The sequence below is a fragment of the Lithobates pipiens genome, unplaced genomic scaffold, assembly GCF_037356315.1.
Source record: "Lithobates pipiens isolate NorthernLeopardFrog02 unplaced genomic scaffold, aLitPip1_a1.2 Scaffold_35, whole genome shotgun sequence".
Taxonomy (NCBI): Eukaryota; Metazoa; Chordata; class Amphibia; order Anura; family Ranidae; genus Lithobates; species Lithobates pipiens.
This window is the reverse complement of record NW_027507811.1, coordinates 24449527-24473365: the sequence shown is the minus strand read 5'-3', so window position 1 is coordinate 24473365 and position 23839 is coordinate 24449527. Positions and strand designations below refer to the sequence as shown.

General features: G+C 47.2%; 2 protein-coding genes across 6 annotated transcripts in view; one reads left to right on the top strand and one right to left on the bottom strand.

Annotated features, from left to right (window-relative positions):
- Positions 1-23839, bottom strand: part of LOC143956162 (uncharacterized) — a 713750-nt gene that overhangs the window by 209037 nt on the left and 480874 nt on the right. The window lies entirely within an intron of this gene.
- LOC143956169 (NACHT, LRR and PYD domains-containing protein 3-like) overlaps positions 1-23839 on the top strand; it is a 123071-nt gene that overhangs the window by 33616 nt on the left and 65616 nt on the right. For all 5 annotated transcript variants that reach the window (XM_077466311.1, XM_077466310.1, XM_077466309.1 and 2 more), the window contains exons 3-5: positions 1956-2240; positions 5593-5631; positions 7263-9030. In XM_077466311.1, coding sequence (XP_077322437.1) covers positions 1956-2240; positions 5593-5631; positions 7263-9030 — 2092 coding nt within the window. The remainder of the gene's footprint in view (positions 1-1955; positions 2241-5592; positions 5632-7262; positions 9031-23839) is intronic.

The following is a 23839-nucleotide window of genomic DNA, read 5'->3' as shown; positions in this document are numbered from 1 at the left end:
CCCCTGCCCATTGGCTGAGATACCCCATATACCCATAACCTGACCTTGAGTTGTCATTTTCATATCTAGTACCACCAAGTGCCTGGCCACCTAGTGGTAGAAGAGAATAGTACAACAAGGCCAAACTTAGGGAGAAATCAATGGATCTCGAAAAAGCCCCGTACACACGAGAGGACTTATGTCCGACAGACTTCCGAAGGAGTTCCGTCGGAGTTCTGCCGGAGTTCCGACGGAGTTCTGACGGACTTTTCGGCGGAGCGGACTTGGCCACACACAATCACACTAAACTCCGACGGATTCGAACGTGATGACGTACGACTGGATTCGAATACGGAAGTTCATAGCCAGTAGCCAATAGCTGCCCTAGCGTCGGTTTTAGTCCGTCGGAATAGCACACACACGAGCGGAGTTTTCGAAGGGACCCGGGTCCGGCGGAGTTCCGTTGGGAAAATTTGAAGCATGTTCCATATTCTAAAGTCCTTCGGACTTTGGCGAGTCAAAAGTCCGTTGCAGCCCACACACGATCGAATAGTCTGACGGACTCAGTCCGTCGGACTTTGGACGTTGAAAAGTCCGCTCGTGTGTACGCGGCTTAACAATTTAACTATGGTAGCTACTCCTGACAAGGAATTTGCTGAGGAGCTCCCTGACTAAACCCCAGGGCACTACCAAAAAAAAAATTCTCATCAGTTTAGGCTGATATGTATTCTTCTACATATTTTTGGTAAAAAAAGAAAACGTCTACAAAATAGAGGATAGATTTATGGCATTTTTATTATACTTTTTTCTTTTTTCTTTACTAGTAATAGCAGCGATCAGCTATTTTTAGTAGTGGGACTGCGACATTGCAGCGAACAGATCTGACACTTTTGATACCTTTTTAGGACTAGTGACAATTATACAGCAATCATTGCTATAAAAATGCACTGATTACTGTATAAATGTCCCTGGCAGGGAAGGGATTAACACTAGTGGTGATCAAGGGGTTAAATGTGTTCCCTGGGGGGTGTTTCTAACTGTGGGCGGATGGGGCTAACTGGAAGTACAGAGAGATTGCTGTTCCTAATCACTAGGAACAGACGATCACTCTGTACTTCCCTGTCAGAACAGGGTTCTGTCTGTTTACATTGACAGATCCTCGTTCTGGCTCTCTGTGGATCGATCGCGGGTGGCCAGCGGTCATCGTGGCCACCGGTCACGCGCCTCAGTCCCCCCCCGCCGTGCAGCACGCTGGAAACGAGATGACCTGCCCCAGTATAATGACGGCAGCTGATCGGCAAGTAGTTAAAGTGGTTGTAAAAGCAGAAGGTTTTCTATCTTAGTGCATTCTATGCAGTAAAATAAAATAAAAAAACCTTCTGTGTGCAGCAGCCCCCTCTAATACTTACCTGAGCCCATCTCGATCCAGCGATGTTGTACAAGAGATTCAGCTGTACAAGACTTTCCCTCCTGGGCTGAGTCAAAGCAGCAGGGGCCAATGGCAATGTCCCTCAAAGTCAGTGAGCAAATGAGGAGAGAGAGGGGGTGGGGCAGAGTTGCGGCTCCATGTCTGAATGGACACACAGAGCTGTGGCTCAGCTCGGGTGCCCCTATAGCAAGCTGCTTGCTGGGGGGCGGGGGCACTCAGCAGCAGGGAGGGGCCAGGAGCTCCAAAGAGGGACCTGAGAAGAGGAGGATCTGGGCTGCTCTGTGCAAAACAACTTCACACAGCAGGTAAGTATAACATGTTTGTTATTTTTATTAACAAAAAAGACTTTAGTATCAAGTTAAGGGATTCACATTTTCTCTAATATCTTTGTATTAATTTGTTTGGATCTAACAAACCCTAGTTTTGCTCCTCCTTTCATATGTTCTATATTGAATGATTAGCTTCAGTATAGGCCTATGCTAGTGAATTTATTGACTCCTTGAAATTGGTCTGAATGTTTTTTGGTGGTTGGGTTTTGTTTCTACAGGACAGAAGGGTAGGCAAACCCCAGAGGATCTCATCATATATTCTCTGGATGACCTGCAAGAAAGGGACTTCAAGAGATTTAAGAATAAATTGTCTGATTTCTCTTATGGAGATAAACGTCCCATTCCCAAAGGAAAACTGGAAAATGTAGATTCTATCACCACAAAGGACCACCTGATAAACACATATGGAGAGGAGGGAGCTCTGGATGTTACAATTACAGTCTTCACCCTGATCAACCTACAGGGACCTGCAGATAAACTCCGGAAAAAGAGGACAGAAATTGGTGAGTTCCCTTCAGTAATAACCATTTAATGAAAACTGTTTTCTAACGCTCACTAATAATTACTAGTATGAGAGGGATGTACAGTATGAAAGTAAATTAACCACTGGAAGATTTGGCTGCTCAATGACCGGGCCATTTTTTGCAATACAGCACGGCATCGCTTTAACTGACAATTGCGCGGTCATGTGACACTGTACCCACACAAAATTGGTGTCTTCCCCCCCCCCCCCCATAAATAGAGCTTTCTTTTGGTGGTATTTTATCATCTCTGTGATTTTTAGTTTTTGCGTTCTAAACAAAAAAATTACAATTTTGAAAAAAACCCACAATATTTTGTACTTTTTTTCTTAACCACTTGCTTACTGGGCACTTAAACCCCCCTCCTGCCCAGACCAATTTTCAGCTTTCAGCGCTGATGCACTTTGAATGACAATTGCGCGGGCATACAACACCGTACCCAAATGAAATTTTTATCATTTTTTCCCACAAATAGAGCTTTCTTTTGGTGGTATTTAATTACAGGTGGGAGTTTATTTTTTGCTAAACAAACAAAAAAGATGCAAAAAAAAAAAATCATGTTTAATAGTTTGTTATAAAATTTTGCAAACAGGTCATTTTTCTCCTTCATTGAAGTGCGCTGATGAGGCGGCACTGATAGGCTGCACTGGTGGGCACTGATAGGCTGCATTGGTAGGCACTGATAGGCTGCACTGGTGGGCACTGATAGGCATAGTTAAGGCGGCACTAATAGGCACAGATAAGGCGGCACCGATGGGCACAGATAAGGCGGCACCGATGGGCACAGATAAGATGGCACGGATGGGTGGCACAGATGGGTGGCACGGATGGGTGGCACTAAGGGGCACTGATAGGTACCACTGATAGATGGGACTGATGGGCACTGATAGGTGGCTCTGATAGGTGGCACTGCTGGGCACTGATGGGCGGCACTGCTGGGCACTGGTAGATGACACTGATGGGCACGGATATGTGGCACTGGGGTGCAGCACCTTTGTTGAGGCAGACTGTGGGCACTGCTGGGTGGCACTGTGGGCACTGCTGGGTGGCACTGCTGGGTGGCACTGTGGGCACTGCTGGGTGGCATTGTGGGCACTGCTGAGTGGCACTGACGGGGGCACTTATTTTTTATCATCTTTATTGATGAGGGGGCAGGTGGGCACTGGCAGGGGGCAGGTGGGCACTGGCAGGGCTGGCCGTGATCGGGACTGATGTCCCGATCACGGGCGCCGATGATCGTCTTTTTTTGTTTCTCCTCGCGCTGTCAGCGCGAGGAGGAATAATAGCCGATTACCGGCTCCATTATATCACATGATCAGCTGTCATTGGCTGACAGCTGATCACGTGGTAAGGGGTCGGGATCGACCCCTTGCTCTGATCGGTGATCAGGCGAGTCTCATAGACTCGCCGATCACAGAGAGCGCCGCGCACGCCGCTCAGGGGGCGCGCAGGCCGCTCGTACATGGGACTACGTCAATAGACGTAGTCCCGGAAAAGGAGATCCGCGCTGTAGCCGTCATTCGGCTATAGCACGGGTCCCAAGTGGTTAATAAATCTCCCCAAATTTTTTATTAAAAAAAACTTTTTTTTGTTCTCAGTTTAGGCCGATAGGTATTCTTCTACCTAGTTTTGGTAATAAAAATCACAATAAGAATATATTAATTGGTTTGCGCAAACGTTATAGTGTCTACAAAATAGGGGATAGATGTATGGCATTTTTATTATTATTTTTTTTTACGAGTAATGGCGGCGATCTGAGAATTTTATTGAGACTGCGACATTATGGCGGACACATCAGACACTTTTGACACTTTTTTTGGGACGAGTGACAATTATACAGCGATCAGTGCTATAAAAATGTACTGATTACTGTATAAATGTCACTGGCAGGGAAGGGGTTAACACTAGGGGGGCGATCAAGGGGTTAAATGTGTTACCTAGTGTATGCTCTAACTGTAGGGGGAGGGGACTGACTATAGGAGATGACAGATCGTGGTTCGCAGCTATTTGGAACTCACGATCTGCCTCTCCTCACCTCTCCTTGTCCTGCCTCTCGTGCCCGCAATCGCGCGTGGCCGGCGGTCATCGCGACCGCCGGCCATGAGCATCGGCACCCCCGCAGTGCAGCGCTCATGCTATCCCGCTGAAAGGAGCCGACATACAGCTACGATGGCTTGCGGGATCGTGCCGACCTGCCGCAGCATAATGACGGCGGCTGGTCAGCAAGTGGTTAAAGGGTTCATTAACCACTTCCCGACCGGCGCACGCCGATGTACGTCGGCAGAATGGCACGGGCAGGCATATTGGCGTACAGGTACATCCAGTTTTAAATGCCGCCCTGCCGGCCGGGACCCCGTGAGACCGGTCGCGGGTCCCGCAGATTCGATCGCCACAGGGATACCCGCGATTGTCTCAGGGGGCGGCTGAACGAGGAGATGCCGTTGTAAACAGCATCTCCCCGTTCTGCCTAGCAACAAGTGACGCTGATCTCTGCTCCATGTGATTGGAGCAGAGATCAGTGTTCACTAAAACAAAGCCCAGCCCCCCACAGTTAGTAACACGCCCCTAGGAACACTTAACCCCTACACTGACAACCACTGGTTAACCCCTTCAATGCCAGTGTCATTTACACAGGAATCAGTGCATTTGTATAGCACTGATTGCTGTATAAATGACAATGGTGCCAAAAAAGTGTCCGATGTGTCCGCCATAATGTCGCAGTCACAATAAAAATCGCTGATCGCCGCCATTACTAGTAAAAAAAAAAGATTAATAAAAATGCCATAAAACTATCCCCTATTTTGTAAACGCTATAACTTTTGCACAAACCAATCAATAATCGCTAATTGCGATTTTTTTTTACCAAAAATATGTAGAAGAATACGTATCGGCCTACACTGAGGGAAAAAATTTTTTTTTATATATTTTTGGGGGATTTTTATTATAACAAAAAGTTAAAAATAATGCGTTTTTTCAAAATTGTCACTCTATTTTTGTTTATAGAGCAAAAAATAAAAACCGCAGGGGTGATCAAATGCCACCAAAAGAAAGCTCTATTTGTGGGAAAAAAAGGATGTCAATTTAGTTTGGGAGCCACGTCGCAAGACCGCGCAATTGTCAGTTAAAGCGACGCAGTGCCGAATAGCAAAAAGTGGTCTGGTCTTAAGCCAGCAAAATGGTCCGGTCTGAAAGTGGTTAACCTGAAGAACAAACTGAGATACATAAACATTCTGAGAGTTTACCAGAACTAAGATCTAATCCTAAGAAAATAAAATACATTTTTCTACATGCAGCCATTTGTCTGTACATTTATCTTATACAATTGTTTTTTCAGCTAAATTGGAGACAATCGTGGCCAGCAACAAAGCAACAGGTCGGTAGAATGTCCACTTAAAACATTTTTTTTTTTACTTACCAGAAATGCCTGTTGCTAGGCACATCATCCTAATCTGCCTCTTCCTCCTCCGCGGTGATGTTCTTTCTTCTCTCCTCCGTGCGGCGTCTTCTGGGTAATGGGTCGCGCTGTGTTCTGGGAACTGTGTGTCCCAGAAAACAGCGCGCCCCATTCACAAAGCGCTGCGTGACTCACGCATGCGCAGTAGGAAACGGGCAGTGAAGCTGCAAGGCTCCACTGCCTGTTTCCCTTAGCCAAAATGGTGGCACCGGGACCCGAGAACCAAGGGACGGGTCAGCCTCGGGCAGCCGACATCGCGGGCGCCCCGGGACAGGTAAGTGTGCTTATTAAAAGTCAGCAGCTACAGTGTTTGCAGCTGCTGACTTTTATGTTTTTTTTTTTTTTAAACCGGCCCTCCTCTTTAAGCGGGGTCAAATTTCAGTTTTAATCTGTTTTTTTTTTTTGGAGGGACGCCTGTTTCCCCCTTTCAGCACCCACACTCAGGCACACAGCTTTTCTGCACACTTCCAAATGGGTCAAACAGTCTGGGGGTTTTGTTTTTTTGGGGAATGATGAACTTGGATGGGGAGGAGAGCGTAAGATACCCCAAACTGTAGAACTATGTACAAGAAAAACTGAAGACCTACTAAGTTTCTGGGTGCTCTGTAATAGGCTGCAAGCTGTATTGCACAGCTGTAGGAGTGGTATTACAAGAAGTAGTCAAAGCGGAAAGGGTAGTGACACAGAGTCTGGCTGTCTTGCACTGCACCTGGCTGCTCTAGTCCTATAAGTAACAAGTGGTGTGCCCCTGGCTGTCTTGCTCTGCACTGGGCTGCACCTGGTCCTGACTCGTGAAGTGTTGCACTTCACTGCCTCTTCTCCTTTAAGTGGTGGCAGGTTTAGTACTCACGCAGTCTCAATTTGAGGCTTCTTGCCTCCAGATCTCCTGCTGTCTCCTCCACTGCTGGCTCAGGCTGACTATCTGGCTTGGCTGTTGGGTCATCAGCTAGGCCTAGCTGAGACCTGTAAGCTGGGCTGGTCTCCCTCTTTCTCCTCTTTCTTCTTTCTGCCCCAGGGGCAGTGCCCTCAGAACTGAGGCCACTCCCAGATGTCTGGACCCTGGACTCAGCTCCCCGAGCTGACAGGCTTCTGAGTATTTATGGGTTTCTTCCCCACCTTCTGGGCCCAGCTCCCCAGAGATTGGTGGAAGTCCCCTAAATATTCAGGCTGCTAGCTCTGCTCTCCTTCCCACTATTTTCTGGAACAGTCAAGAAGACAGAGGGAAGTAACAACATGACCCCTGCTCCCATAGCTACAGAGGAGCCAACTAAACTTGTCTAACCACTAGCAACCTAGGAGGGTGCTGCACAATATAAAGTGATACAAATTTAAATGTTTGGTCCTGTCATGTTTGATTTTAGTTAGGAGACTGAATTCTTATTCAATATGTCTTTGTTATTATTGTATGTAACAGTATTTTCTTGATAAACTACATTTTTTTTTTTATATTTCAATCAATATGCTTGAATTGGCTTAACCAATTTTTTATGTTTCTTAATGCAATTTCATGTATATCTGAGTGATAAAAGTTTTTTCCTCCTTTCATGCAGAGTTTAAAGAGGAATACATGGAATCAGTGAAGGAAGATTTCCAGCAGTTTAAAGAATATAACGCACATAGAGGGGAGGCTGTTAGTTTAGAGGAGAAATATACCAATTTAAAACTAATAAAGGGACCCCAGATTATGGAGGAAAATATGCATGAACATTTAAATGCAGGCAAAGTACATCCACAGAACTTAAAGAAAAAATCAGGTGAATATTTCCCTACCACAATTCCAAATCTGTTTGATCCAGAAAAAAATGGTTTGATTCCAAAGATTGTGGTGCTACAAGGACCTGCTGGGATTGGAAAAACGATGACCTCCAGGAAGATCATGCTGGACTGGGCCTCTGGGAAACTCTACCAAGACAAGTTTGAGTTTGTGTTTCATCTGAGTTGTAGAGAACTCAACCTCATCACTGAACCCATAAACCTTGTGAGACTTTTATCCAGAACCTGCAAACTGCAGTGTTCAGATGACCTGGTGTCTATTCTAAAGGATCCTGGCAAGCAAGGGAAACTTCTCTTCATAGTTGATGGTTTTGATGAATTGAGATGGACTCAATTGGAGAAAAAATCTGAGGTTTGTCATGATATTTTTGAAGAAACCCATAAAGACGTACTTCTCCAAAGATTGCTCAGGAAACAAATTCTGAAACGGTCTTCTCTGATCATCACCACAAGGCCACTGGCCCTGGAGAAACTTTACTCATTTGTTGATAAATCACGTCATGTTGAAGTCCTGGGGTTTACAAAGGAAGATTGTGGGAAATATTTCCACAACTTCTTTAAAAATGCAGATGATGCAGACAAGGCTCTCAGTATTATAAAAGACAATGGCGTTCTGTACACCATGTGTGCTGTCCCCATTGTATGTTGGATTGTGTGCACTGTACTGAAACCCCAAATAAAACAGAACTTGGATTTATTGCAGTCTAAAACAGCCACCTCTGTATATCTCCTGTATCTGAAGGGTCTAATAAAGCACCATTGTAGGGAGCAGCCAACAAACGCTTGCCTAAAGAAACTGTGTGCTCTGGCTAAGGAGGGAATTTTGAACCGGAAAATTTTATTTGAGATGGAAGATCTAGATAGACATGGACTTTCTCTGTCTGAGGTTGAGTCTGTATTTCTGAATGAAAACCTCTTTCACCTGGACATCGACACCCAAACCTGCTACAGCTTCATCCATCTGAGTGTACAGGAGTTCCTTGCTGCTCTCTATTATGTGCTGGATGATGGTTCTGGAAATGAAGAAGGGACCACTGGATTGAGAGAGGGAACTTCTATCCCCGAGATCTGTAAAGGAGATTCACTCTCAACAATGTGTAAAGAACACCCACATTTAGCATTATCTGTGCGATTCTTGTTCGGGCTGCTCAATGAAAAGGATGTTAAAACATTTTCTAAGAGTACAGGCATCAACATTTCCCTCCCAGACAGGCAAGCAATGGAAGAATGGCTTATGGGAAAATGTCTGTTAAACAACTTGTACATGAGAAACACCAGGTCAATCCATTGTATTGACACCATTTCATGTCTGTACGAGACACAGAACAAGGAAACAATAAGGAGAACCCTCTCACAATATTCCCATTTAGTACTGATAGGTGCAAGTAGGGGAGTTTTTTTGACAGGAGAGGATTGTTCTAAACAGTTGTGCTATTGCTTGAAGTCTTGTGAAAGTTTCCAGGCTCTTTCTTTCAGAAGCCTTATATTGGATCCCAAATACCTTCAAATGTTATCCTCATTATTACACAGATGTCAACAGCTCAGGTAAGGCCATAATGAAGATATGTAAATGACTGAAATCCAAACATCTTTTCATTTTCATGCCTGTGAACAGCTTCAACTTTTTGAGCTGCAGTAAGATTATGCAACTGCTGAGCAATGATGGATGTTATAACCATGACATTATATAACAGATGCTACATAATTACCATTTATCTGCCAGACCCACACCCATCTCTACTTTTACCTTACCCTTACCCATGAATGGAGACCACACCAAGCTGGAGTAAATATTGGCTGTAGCAGCCATTTTTATTAACAACTCAAGTAAATTTACATAATTTGATAAAAAACACCCATCAGTCACATACTCGCGTTGATCTTTGCAGGAAACCCCAAGCTTGCCACATTATCCAATCAGGCACTGCGGTACCTTTAACTTAAATAGGCCTCCAGCTGAAATACTAGCTCGGAGACAACCAAACACGGACTGCAGTGCACCCATTAACTAAATTCTAGCTAAACCACCGTTAGATGGAATACCACCAACGGGACCCATACCACCGATGGGTCCTGAACTCTTCCGTATCCAAGGTTTCCTCCTTCACCTGCAAAGACAAACAACCCGCCACAGCACACCATCTGAAAACTTCCAGCTCCTAGTGTCTTATCGCCAACCCCCCATTCTGAACAACAAATCTACTGACTTCCCTGTTCATTTTCTTCCTGGCCTTATTAATCCGCTTCACTGACCTAGCTAAGTGCCAAGTTGTATGTAACACAATGTCGAACCACACTATTAGCATCTCTGGAAAGGCCATGCGGAGCTGGAAGAAATCAAACTTGATATCTCGCACAATATCCAACATAGACCTGAGCCCAAAGTCATTGCCACCCACATGCAACACTAAAATGTCAGGCGGCCTATCCAAACGTGCAAATCTGTGCAATTCTGAAATAGTCCTGCTCCATAGCAATAATTGCTCACCTGAGAGTAGGTATATATAATGACCACACATCCTATGCCCTCCCCTACCCTGCTAAACCATCAACATGTGGGGTCTCACATTTGACTTGTCGCAACTCCCATCTCCCAATGCGTTTTACTGCTTCCTTGTCCAACCCCCATCTGACCGCCTCCGTAGCAGGTACAATGTGGAACGAATGAGAGGAAAATTTCTGATCCCCCAACCCCAGGGCTGCCAAACATTTTTGAAAAACTGCAATGAACTGAAATCTTGACAAAGAGTTGCAATCCCGGTATAGTAAGAAGGATGCTGCCATAACTGGTTGTACCACGAGGAATCCCTTAACCAACCCCACTGGGCACAAGGGCGAACCCGGTATTGAAAATACCTGCACTTTTTTGCCCTTGCCCCGCTGATTCATTTTTGATCTGCACACCAATATGGACAACCGATCATCACCAAAGATGACCTCGGCCGCCCCTAAGCCCCCCTGTAACTTGGAAGGGCTAACTAACTCAGTAATCTGAAAATCCCCATAAAACGCCAGGGAGAACGCTGCTTTGAACAACACCACCTCATATTGGGAAGAACAAGTATGAACCAGGTGCCCCAATAACCTACCCAATAACTCAAAAGAAATGGGGGGCCTGGCGTCTCTGCTTGGCTTAGAGCGCCAATACCCCTTCATTGCCTGCCTTACCCAAAAATCTTTTGTGAAATCTGGGCAACCGTGAAATTTAAACCAAAAAGCCAACCCCGCCAACTTCTTCTCCAACACCTCAGCTTTCAAATTATGCGAGACAAAGTACAGCACCATTAATCTCAAGTCATGACCTTCCTGACCACTTGTGACTTGCTGCAACAGGGACAACCATTCGCGCCATACCCTAGTATAAGCCACCCATGTCACTGCGCTCACCGGCTGTCTGATACATCCGGATACTCTTGCAAGGCAACTCTCCACAGCCATTCGGGACAAGAAACTCTGCGTTGCTCCGCCTCCAGTGCCAACTCCCGCAACTTTCCCACTGAAAGCAAGACAAAGCATCAGCAATGACGTTTTCCACTCTCAGGAGGTGGACAGAATAAATAAAAACATTCAGCTGTAGACAACGCAAAACTAGGTGTCTGAGTAGCCGGATCACCGGTGGGGACGCAGCTGATACTTTGTTGATGACCTGCACCTCCCCCAGGTTATCCCTGTGAAAGCGCACTTTCAAGTTCCTGAAGGACTCCCCCCATAACTTCACCACCAAAACTACTGGAAACAGTTCCATCAACAACATATTCCTCAAAAGACCTGCCTCCTTCCACGAATCCGGCACGGGGTCCCGCACTCCACTTACCTTGAAAGAAGGCCCCAAAACCCGCGATCCAGCTGCATCTGTGTACAGTTCCAGATCAAAGTTGCTAACCGCAGGGGGGGGGGGGGTATGGCCGGATGAGAGAGTGAGAGTGGAAATGCTGGGCGCTCTGTCTCTATCTCCCCTCGTTCCCCGATGGGGAAAATAGCCAGGAAGCAATTACTTAATTAAATAATATGCAACCTATGCCGTGACCGCCCTACCTCCTCTCTTGCTAAGCTCATGGAAGCGATCTGGAAGAGTAGCGCCTGTGTCTCTGAAGGCAGCCGAGGGAGATCTCGCGGGCGGTCGAACTATCGCGGAGCAAGCAGAGCGAGCGACGTACCCAAAGGAAGCCGAGGGAAGCTACGCCGCTGGTCCGGGCTATCGCGAGACTTCCCACGCGGTATAGTGCAGCGGAGGGCTTTTTGAACGCTGTACACAGAACGGAGGACTTGGCTCCTACCCGGCTCGATTCGGAAGTTGAACCAGCGAGAGTAGTGGAGCTTCTTAGTAGCCTATGGCAACAGCCTAGGCTAAATGGTAATACGGGGAGAGGAGGGGGGAGAGAGGAGGAAGGAATGAGAGTGATATGACCCACTAACACGACTGCTAGTAACAAGCAGACCTGAGCGCAGCTGATATTCCCCCCACCCTCCCACTCCCTGAACTGGTAGAACTCTCTCTATACGGTTTGATTGCTGAACCTTGGACTAAATGCACTGTATAATATAAACTGTACAGCTTTGTATCATAATTACATTGACCTTGTGAGGATAAGCGAGGACTGTTGGGCCCTTGGACTGAGGATGTTGTACTAGCTGCACTGCATCGTATTGAAGCTGCACTGACCGCGGAGGGGTCAGGCGAGGAGTTGAGTGGTTGAGAGGGAGCGGAGTTGCTTCTGCACCCCCCCGCCTGCTCCCCCCTCCCTTTCCCTCTGGCAGAACGCTTGCCTCCCACTTCCACTATTGGGTGTATTCCCTCCCCCTCCAAGAGGGCTCTGCCATACTACTGTTACACTACCGTTACATTACTGTCATATTATCAGCTAAGCTTATATCAATCCTAGGAGAAGACCATGCTTAGTAAAAGGGCTACAGAGGATATGTTGCGCAGCGATGGGAACCCAAAAACCCGAGCAGGCAAAGAAAAAGCAAGTCAGGCTTCTGCGGCAGCAGCCGCAAAACTCGAACGCTTTGCCCATGCAACCTCACCAACTAGGAGAGGACACCATCAGATAGTCGGGCAAACAAGGCCACAAGGGGTGACCTCGGATAGGAGAAGTACTAGTCAATTAGCATCAAACCCCGCTGCCTCACCTATTGGAAGTAAGGTGAACAACCCGGTACTAGTAGAGGATACAGTAACATATAATACAACAAATCCAGCAGAATGCCCCGTGATAAGGGAAGGTGAACCCACGCTGCGAGACATATTGCAAGCAGTTAATGAATGTAAAGATTCTATCCGTGGCCTAGACAACCAGCTAAGTAGTATTAAAAACGAATTACATTCTATGGGTCAATTGCTGAGCAACACCGTGGAAAGAACTACTGTACTTGAGGGAAGATTAAGCACGGTCGAGGACGAGCTCCTCCCATTGCAGCAAAAAAATTACTGGGCTACAGAAACAAATTACTATGCAGACATCAAAACTAGACGAAATGGAGAATAGAAATCGCAGGAATAATGTGCGTCTGATTGGCTTGCCAGAGGGGAGCGAGGGCCCTAACCCCATAGCCTTCCTGGAAAACTGGTTTAGAGAACTTTTGGGGGATGCCTCTTTTACATCACTCTTTGCTATAGAAAGGGCCCATAGAGTCCCCTCTAGACCTAGGCGATCAGAGGGACGCACCAGGCCACTGATACTGAAATTTGTGAACTATAATGATCGAGTTATCCTGATGCGAAGGGCTAAAGAACTAATGCTGCGTACACACGATCAAACAATCGGGTGGAAAAGTCCGGCAAACTCAAGTCTGCCGGACAATCCCCCCGCGTCTAGCCTCCGGCATACTTTTTTGACCCGAAAGTACGGCGGACTTAGAAAGTAGTTTTGCACTCAAATCTTCCCGCCGGACTCGCATTTCGGCGGACAATCCGGCCGTGTGTGTGCCAGTCCGTCGTAATTTTTTAAATGAACGGACTTTTCCCGCCCGGAGAAAAGTCCGCTCATTTCGAGCGGGTCTCCAGGTAGGCGGGGTCCGCGAAGGAGACATCGCTGGCCCCACCACCTGGTATGGACTTAAAGGGGAACCCCAACGCTGAAAAAAAAAATCGGCGTGGGGGTCCCCCCCAGGTCCACATTAGGCCCTTGTCCGAGCACGCTACCCGGCCGGCCAGGAAAGGGGGGGCGAGTGAGCGCCCCCCCCTCCTGAGCCGTACCAGGCCACGTGCCCTCAACATGGGGGGTGCCTTGGGGAAGGGGGGGGCCGCGCGGTCCCCCCACCCCAAAGCACCTTTTCCCCATGTTGATGAGGACAAGGGCCTCTTCCCGACAACCCTGGCCGTTGGTTGTCAGGGTCTGTGGGCGAGGGGCTTATCGGAATGCGGGAGCCCCCTTTAATAAGGGGGCCCCCGGATACCGGCCGCCCACCCTATTTGAATGAGTATGGGGTACAATGTACCCCTACCCATTCACCTGTGAAAAAAAAGTACAAAAAAAACCACAACACAGGGTAAAAATAGTTTTATTGCACAGCTCCGGGGGTCTTCCGTCTTCGGGGGTCTTCTGGCCGGACTCCTCCGCTATCTTCTTCTAGCTCTTTTGCTAGCGGAGGAGCCCGGCTTTCTTCCTCGCCGCCGCCCTTCTTCCGACTTCGGGGGTCTTGTCTCCCTCTTCGGTTCTTCTGGTCTTCTGTCGCCGCAGTCCTCGCCGCTGCCTTCTGTTCTTCTCTTCAGATGTTGCTTCGCCGGATCCTCCGCTCACAATGGCTCCGGCGCGACGCGTGGCGACTTATATAGGGACATTGCCGGATGATGTCCCCGCCTATTACGATGTCACAGTCCCAGCATCCTCTGGGACTGTGACACCATAATGGGCGGGGACATCATCCCTATATAAGTCGCCGCGCGTTGTGCCGGAGCCATTGTGAGCGGAGGGAGCGACGAGTCAAGATCTGAAGAGAAGAAGAGAAGAACAGAAGAACAGAAGGCGGCGGCGGAAGACCGGCAGAAGAACCGAAGATGGGGACAAGACCCCCAAAGTCAGAAGAAGGGTGGTGGCGAGGAAGAAAGCCGGGCTCCTCCGCTAGCAAAAGAGCTAGAAGAAGATAGCGGAGGAGTCCGGCGAGAAGACCCCCGAAGACGGAAGACCCCCGGAGCTGTGCAATAAACGATTTTTACCCTGTGTTGTGTTTTTTTTGTACTTTTTTTTCACAGGTGAATGGGTAGGGGTACATTGTATCCCATACTCATTCACATAGGGTGGGGGGCCGGTATCTAATATTTAATAAGGGGGCCCCGGATTCCGATAAGCCCCTCGCCCGCAGACCCCGACAACCAACGGCCAGGGTTGTCGGGAAGAGGCCCTTGTCCTCATCAACATGGGGACAAGGTGCTTTGGGGTGGGGGGGACGCGCGCCCCCCTTCCCCAAGGCACCCCCCATGTTGAGGGCACGCGGCCTGGTAGGGCTCAGGAGGGGGGGGCGAACTTCGTCCCCCCCTTTTCTGGCCTGTCGTGTAGCGTGCTCGGACAAGGGTCTGATGTGGACCTGGGGGGACCCCCACGCCGTTTTTTTCGGCGTTGGGGTTCCCCTTTAAGTCCATACCAAGTGGCGGAGCCTACGACGTCTCCTTCATGGGCCCCGCCTACCTGGAGACGCGATCGAAATGAGCGGACTTTTCTCCACGTGTGTGGGCGAGTCCGTTAATTTCAAAAGTAGGGCGGATAGTACAGCGGACTTAGTACGCCGTATTAGTCCGCTGAAAAAGTGCCGTGTGTGGGCAAGTAGCCCGTTCGGAAAGTCCGACGGACAGTCTGGCGGGAAGTCCGCCAGACTAAGTCCGTCGGATAGTCGGCTACGTGTGTACGTGGCATAAGGAACATCTTCTACAAGGGGACTAGAGTGTCATTCTACCCGGATTTTTCACCAGACTTGCAGAAGCAGAGGGCTGAATTTATCCCTATTAAGGGCATTCTCCAAAAACACAGTATAGCCTATGCATTGCTATACCCTGTCCGACTATGAATGACTGCCCTGGGCTCAACCCCTTTTTTCAGTGCTCCAAATGAGGTTGAAAGGTGGCTGGAGGAACATAAAGGAGATCTCTAGTACTGTCCAGGACTATTATGTCTAAAGAACGAAAAACTCCTTTCCCCTTTTTTTTGTGTTGTTAAAATGAGATTTGCACGAAGAAGTAATCAATCATTAATTATCAATATTGTATGCACAAATGGGCAGGTCCGTGAATACACACTGTGCATACTGGGGGAATGGTGGATGCGGGGGGGGGGGGTGGGAGGCGCTGCTGAGGGGGGGTGCTGTCTCTCCCCCCCCATCTCATGCCCCGATAATGTTGAGGCTAATGAATAAAGTAAGCATCGTCTCATGGAATGTGAGGGGTTTGGGGGATCCAAAAAAAAGAGCCATGGTTATGTTAGAAACAGAGGGGAGTGGACCTGGCTTACTTTTTTTTTACAGGAGACGCATTTAACACCTAGCACAGCTTCACAGCTAAACAGTCGGAAATTCCAGACATACTACCATTCCTTCCATTCGTCGTATTCAAGGGGAGTAAGTGTCCTAGTAAGAAGGGGAACGGATTTCTCATGCAGGGAGTCCTCTATTGATGAGGAGGGTAGGTTTGTCTTCCTGTATTGCCTGATTGGCAGGCAATATTATATTTTAGCCAATATCTATATACCCCCCCCCCCCTTTTAAGCTGGAGGTTATGTATAAATTGTTTGCGTTTAGCCTAGATAAACCAGGTGTTCCGCTGATAATATTAGGTGATTTCAACGAAACACTGGACAAAAACTTGGGTAGATTTCCTAAGCCCGATGGGACTAGAGCCGCAAGTGAAGGTCGATTGCAGGGATTCCTATCGGAAATAGGGTTAAGTGATCTGTGGCAAATGTGACATCCGCAGGAGAGGCAGTACTCCTGCTTCTCAAGCACCCACCATACCCTGTCAAGGATAGACATGGCCCTTGGGAATGGGGAGGCATCAGGGCTAGTACAGGATATAGAATATGGTGTAAGAGGGATTTCAGACCACTCCCCTCTGACTATTACTGTAAGTGTAGGGGATAGAATCGGCCCTGAGGAATGGAGGATAAATCCTGGTTGGTTGGAACTGATTGGTAGCTCAAGTGTCCCATTGGATGGGATTAGGGAATTTCTTCAAATTAATAGGGGCTCAGCTGCACCTGGAATAGTTTGGGACTCCTTAAAAGCCTACCTTAGAGGTATACTAATACAGCAAATTGCAACTACCAAGAGGAAATCCCGGGAACAGGAGAGGGAAATAAGAAATGATGCTATTCAAGCTGAGAGAGCGTATATAGAAGATCCATCATCCGATAGGCAGAAGGATTGGCTAGATAGTCAACAAGTATATAAAATGACACTCTTGAAGAGGGCGGAGAATATGCGAATATTTCAACACACCAACACTACTTTGGCGAAGGGGAGAGGGTGGGTCGCGCCCTCTCCCTTCTGATCCAAACCAACAATTCCCCTACAACGATACAGGTGATTAAAATGCCGCACAGGGATCTTGTCTCCAGCCCTCCAGAGATCATGAAGGTACTTGGGGACTATTATAAAAATTTATACATTACCGTATACCGTAGACACCGCAAAAAACATCATTAATAAACTGCGTGACAGTACCTCACCTATTGACATCATCCCCACAAAACTACTGAAAGAATGCTCCGACATCGTGGCTCCAACCATAACCCACCTCATAAACTGATCATTCCACGAAGGGATTGTTCCCAGCATCCTCAAACAAGGCATCGTCAAACCTCTACTCAAGAAACCAAACCTGGACCCTCAGTATCCAAACAACCGTAGGCCAATTACAAGCCTCAACACCATTTCTAAGATCATGGAGAAAGCTGTAGTACATCAGCTACAACTTCACCTGGATACTCACAAACTCCTGGACCCGCTGCAATCAGGCTTCCGCCCGGGTCATGGAACAGAAACAGCTCTCCTCAAGATTTGGGATGACGCCCTCGAAGCGGCAGATGACGGAGAGCCGTGTCTCCTCGTACTGCTAGACCTAAGTGCAGCGTTTGATACAGTAGATCACAATACTCTACTCGTCCGCCTCACAGAAGTAGCCGGAGTCCAAGACATAGATCTCCATTGGTTCGCGTCCTTCCTAGGAAATCGGTCACAGACAGTGAAACTAGGAAAATTCCTCTCCGAAACTCGGGCAGTCACCTGCGGAGTCCCTCAAGGCTCTCCGTTGTCACCCGTTCTCTTCAACATTTACATTCGCCCACTCCTTCAAATCATCAGATGCTCAGATCTCTGCTTCCACTCTTACGCTGACGACACGCAACTTTATTTCCGGATCAATGGAAAAAAAGATCACCAACAACAACTTGAAAACTGCCTCAAATCAATAGAGGACTGGATGACCACCAACTCCCTCCAGCTGAACCAATCAAAGACAGAGCTTCTTATCTTACACCCAAATCATAAGCCCGCAACCAAAACCTCCTGGTCTCCACCAACCGTCTTTGGGCAGACTATCTCCCCAAAGACCAAAGCCAAGAGTCTCGGGGTTATTTTAGACGCACAAATGTCAATGGATGCGCAAATAGGAGCAGTAGTCAGTCGATCTCACCATCTGCTGCGCATGCTTCGCAGACTCATCCCTTTTATCCCAAAGAATGACAAAGCAGTGGTAGTTGGAACAATCATTAATTCACGACTGGACTACGCAAACTCGCTTTACATAGGATTACCACAATATCAACTTGCGCGATTACAACTGATCCAAAACACGGCGGCAAGGCTGATAACAGGAAAAAAACCCTGGGAATCCATTTCTCCTTCACTGAGGAGCTTACATTGGCTAACCGTAAAAAATCGGATCACGTTCAAGACCCTTTGCCTCACCCACAAATGCGTGCATAGAGAAGCTCCGCAATACCTAATGGAGAAAATAAATCATTACACACCAAACCGCAGTCTTCAATCAGCCAACAAAAACCTCCTCCTCGTGCCCAAAGCCCGGTATAAATCCAAGGGGGATCGGAGATTCGCTGTCCAAGGGCCTCGGCTATGGAATGCTCTACCAATAAACATCCGCCTGGAAGAAAATCACCTGGCTTTTAGGAAAAAACTCAAGACCTTCCTCTTTTAGCAGATGATCAAAGCTCGCCACAGCGCCTAGAGGCGATTCAGTTCGCATTGTGCGCTATATAAGTATTTCATTCATTATACAAATCAACTACACGGGGCAGTGGTAGTATAGCCACTGATTTTTTACATCAAACGTCAATTCCAACTCTATCAGAACATGACAAAATGAGTCTTGAGCTACCGCTCACGTTAGAAGAGTTAAAAAACACAGTGGCTGAAATGTCCAATTATAAATCTCCAGGCCCAGATGGGCTGCCATTAGAAATCTATAAACGCTATGGCGAAGTGTTGTTGCCGAAACTCCTGGAAACACTGAGCCAAGCATTGAAAGTGGGCGAGCTTTCCGCTTCAATGCTGGAGGTTAATAGTACTTTAATACTTAAGGAGGGGAAGGATCAGCGGGAGGTTTCCTCATATCGTCCAATCTCCCTACTATGCTCCAATGTAAAAATACTAGCCAAAGCCCTAGCGACCCGCTTAAATAACTACATTCATAAATTAATACACCCAGACCAGTCTGGTTTTATCCCAGGCAGGCCAACCAGTAATAACATTAGAAGAGTCTTTCTTAACATTCAAATGCCTAAGGACAATGATGGGCCTGGAGCTATATTAGCCCTAGACGCCATTAAAGCCTTTCACAGTCTGGAATGGGACTATTTATGGGGAGTGTTGGAGCGCTTCGGCTTTGGCCCCCTATTCATCCGATGGGTAAAATTACTTTATAACAGGCCCAGGGCAAAAATTAAAATGGGCACTGCGTTCTCTGAAGTGTTTCAGCTGGAGAGAGGGACAAGACAGGGATGCCCTCTGTCTCCCCTTCTGTTTGTTCTGGCCATGGAACCCCTGGCTGTCCTGACGAGATCGCACCCGGACATCCAGGGATTCCGGCGCAGATCTGGGGAAGATAAAATTGCCTTATTTGCGGACGATGTCCTGTTTTTTTTATTGGGGACATGAATTCTACCTTGGATAAGGTGGTACAGATGATGGGGGAGTTTGGGCAACAATCGGGCCTAGCAATTAATTGGAGTGAGTCAGCTCTCCTACCATTGATTGGACCCGGGAATCTATTACCACCTAAAGTTACGTGTTTGGAGGTGGTGCCCAAGTTGAAGTATTTAGGTGTTTGGATCTCTGGAGAAGCAAATCAGTACGTCAATGAGAATTTAGTACCACTATTGATTAAACTGAAACAGAAAGCCAACACCTGGTGCTGCCTCCCCCTCTCCGTGGTGGAACGCTGCAATTTAATTAAAATGATTCGGCTGCCACAAATATTATATATTTTACGCAATTCTCCAACTTGGATCAACCAGAAATGGTTCAAGAAACTGAAATCGCTATTCCGAGATCTAATTTGGAAGAAGGGCCAAGCCCGGATTAGCCTACAGACAATGCAGCTTCCCGCCGGGAGGGGAGCGGTGGTGACACCACACCCGAGATTATATTTCCTGTCAGCCCAACTCCAACATTTAGCGGGGGCCGAGTCTAAAGGGGGAGAGTGCCCAAATCATAAAATGATGATTGAGAATTCACCCCATAAATCACTGGTCGAAGTACTGGAGGCTAATTCATTTGCCCATAAGTGCCCTACCAGCGTTTTAATGAGGAAGGTGTGGCAGACAACAAAGCTACTTATGGGATATACGGGAGTGACTGCTTACACTCCTTTATGGCATAATGGAAATTTGGCTGAATTAAACAGTATAGACAGACCTTTGGAATGGGAAAGGCAGGGGATCAGCAGGCTAGTGCAATTATACAACAGGAATTTTATAAAACCCTTTGAAGATCTCAGGCAAGAATTTAGCATTTCCAACAAGACGTTTTATAAATATTTATAGCTTAGGCATGGAATTCAAGCCCAGTTTGGGTCATTAACCATCGAGAGGATCGAAACCCCCTTCAGGGACTAGTTGAACGAGCGCAAGTGAAAGGCCTGATCTCTAAATTATATGTTAAGCTTAGGGATAAAACCTTGAAGGGAGAGGGACCTGATAAGAGTAGGAAGGGATGGGTCAGGGACATAGGGCTGATAACTCAGGAGCAATGGGATGAGATCCTTGAGCAGGGGAGCCTGGTATCTATATCCCCATCCCAACGAGTGTCCCACCTGTACTATATGCAGGGGTTGACAAATTTGCTTGGAATCTAGGAGCCAGCTAAAAAAGTTAGGAGCCAGGTCCGTGACGGCGATCTGGACCTGTCCCTGGCCTGACATGGAGACGAGTGAGGGGAAGATAGCCCCCAGCCCCCCACATATGAGATCACCTCTCATTGGACACACCGCTCGAGTGCTAAATGGCCGCTGTGATTGGTCATTTAGCATGATCTGTGATTGGCTGTATCCAAGGGACACGGCCAACACAGAACTTCCCCGATGCTCGCCCATGGCGGCGTGCAGAGGGGAAGTAAACAGGAGGATGTCTAGGGACGCCCTCCCGGCAATTGGTGTCCACGCTGTAGACATCTTTCGTCTATAGCGCGGGCACGAAGTGGTTAACAAAAGAATGTGACTATTATTTCCGACATATTCCCGCTCATTTACTGCCATTTCCCTGCTAAGGGTTCGATCAGGTCCGCCTGAAAAACTGACAGGTGAACCTGATCAGACAGCCCTTGTGAAAGGGGTCAAGCAGGGAGGATTACAAATAATATTTTTTTTTTCCTTAATTAAAATAATTTTTTTTTTACTTTTTACAAAAAAAATAAAAAAATAAATAAATAAATAAATAAATATATATATATATATATATATATATATATATATATATATATATATATATATATATATATATATATATATATATATATATATATATTTAAATTAATAAATAAATTAATAAATTTAATAATATATATATATAATATAATGAGAAGCCATTTACCAGCCACCACACTCACCGTTGGGCAAAAGGCGCCAGATGAAGCCCGCAATCACTTCCTTCTCTTCACTTTGGGAAGGAAATGGGCGGGCAGTGAAAAACAGGCAGGGGAGCTTCACTCCATTAGGAATTAGCATTATTGGAATAGGATGTAATTTCTACATCCACCACAAGATGGCCCCAGACTACCGAAAGATTTTAGAAGGCCGCAAAGCCGCGGCCTCAATTACTGGCCGGCGCGGCCCGATGGAATTGCGCGGCGGAGTTCGGGGTCCAAATGGAGACAGGATACCCCAGCAGCGTTGCCCCAGTCGCCAGGACACGAAATCTAGGCGCAAATGCGACCTGGCGACCGGGGTTTGTCGAGCCCTGCTATATGTATAGAGCATATTACACCCCCCAAAAAATTTGGAAAATGGGTAGGAAACCTAGAGATGATTGCCCTAGATGTGGGGCGTCGGGGGACCTTCTCCATATGGTGTGGAAATGCCCAAAACTGTACAGGTACTGGATAGAAATTGTACATAGAATAAACAGGACCTTTAAGACCACTTTGAAACCAGAAGCCAAGACCTGCCTCCTGGGGATTCTAGAGGAAGGCAGAATTCCCCCCTCAACAAAGACGTCAGTATTAAGGTGCTTCTATCAGGCTAGGCGGCTGATAGCAATAAACTGGCAAGCCAGGAACCCCCCAGCATTTGAATCATGGGTCAATGCCATTAACTCCACAATCTGGTGTGAAAGAGTGATGTTTATAAAGCAAAACAACTTAAAGAAATTCGGGGGGGCTATGGAACCCCTGGCTGGGTGGGATGGGTTACCCCCTGGACGGTGTCGCGGAGGGGCGGGTCTAGTACCCACCTGGCTTGCTTATGATCGGTGGGGGGGGGGGGCTGGGGGTTTTCTCGCCTCCCGCTATTGGCCCGTCCTCCAGCTGTGGTGCCCCGGGGATGGGTGGGGGGGAGCTTTCTTGCCCCCCCTCCCTCCCTCCCTTGTTGCCGACGGTGTCTACTATCTCCCAATCAGCCAACCATAATTGATGTTGGGGTGGCTGGAGCTAACAGTGTGTATTCAAATCAGGGGTTGGGCTTAGGTGGGAGGTTGGGGAATAATTATAAGGCAAGTTTGTAACAATTTGAAGGCTGTGTATAGTTTTGCTATTGTCTTAACCATGCTCGAGATGAAGGCTTTTGTGAATTGTGAATTTTACTGTTAATCTGGTGTTTGAAAATGTAATAAAGAAAAAGGATTAAGAGAGTGAAAGTTGCTAACCGCCCCTGACATCCACAGTGCCCTTCCGTTAAAATCATCCAGAAACACGTGCCAAATCCTTAAATCTTCCCTGTGCTCTCATCTCAGTCGCACATAATGAGTGGGGGACGTAATGCCCGCCTTACTTGCCCACAGCTGTCTGCAAAATACTCTCCCCATCGGGAGGATGTGACATAAAAAGTTCAACTTACCCAACAGTGACTGCAGAGTCCAAAGTTGCACCTTGCATAATCCCAGTACCCCCCGAAATTGAGCCTGCAGCGCCACCAGCTTATCTGCTGGTAGTCTGCACTCCATGGCGTCCGAGTCCAAGATAATGCCCAAGAAACTCAGCTCCGTGGTCGGCCCTTCCGTCTTCTCAGGGGCCAAGGGGATGTCGAAACGTGTGGCAACGTGTTCCAGCGTAGCCAACAGGACTGCACAAACCTCCGACTAGGGATGAGCACCCCCCGGTTCGGTTAGCACCAGAAATTTCGAATGGACCCCAAATTCGTATGAACGTTAGAACCCCATTGAAGTCTATGGGACTCGAATGTTCGAAATTAAAAGTGCTAATTTTAACTGCTAATATGCAAGATACTGTCCTAAAAAGGGTTTGGGGACCTGGCTCCTGCCCCAGGGGACATGGGTCAATGCAAAAAAAAGTTTTAAAAACTGCCGTTTTGGCGGGAGCACTGATTTTAATGACGATTAAAGTGAAAAAAAAAGTGAAATATTCCTTTAAATATCGTGCCTGGGGGGTGTCTGTAGTATGCCTGTGAAGTGCCACGTGTTTCCTGTGTTTAGAACAGTCCCTGCACAAAATGACATTTAACGGATATAACGCCCTAGAATGTTTGCTGACAAATCCAGTTTGGTGAGAGATCGATTTGCAATAAGGACAGCTTGGAGGTCATCACAGCTCAAGAAAGTCAAATCACAACCTTCAATGCTACAGAGAAACAAACATTCATGTATGGTGCCACTCAGCTGTCTGAAACTGTGATACCGTGCTTTGTAAACGTATTTATACCCCTTCAAATTTTCCACATTTTGTTATGTTACAACCAAAA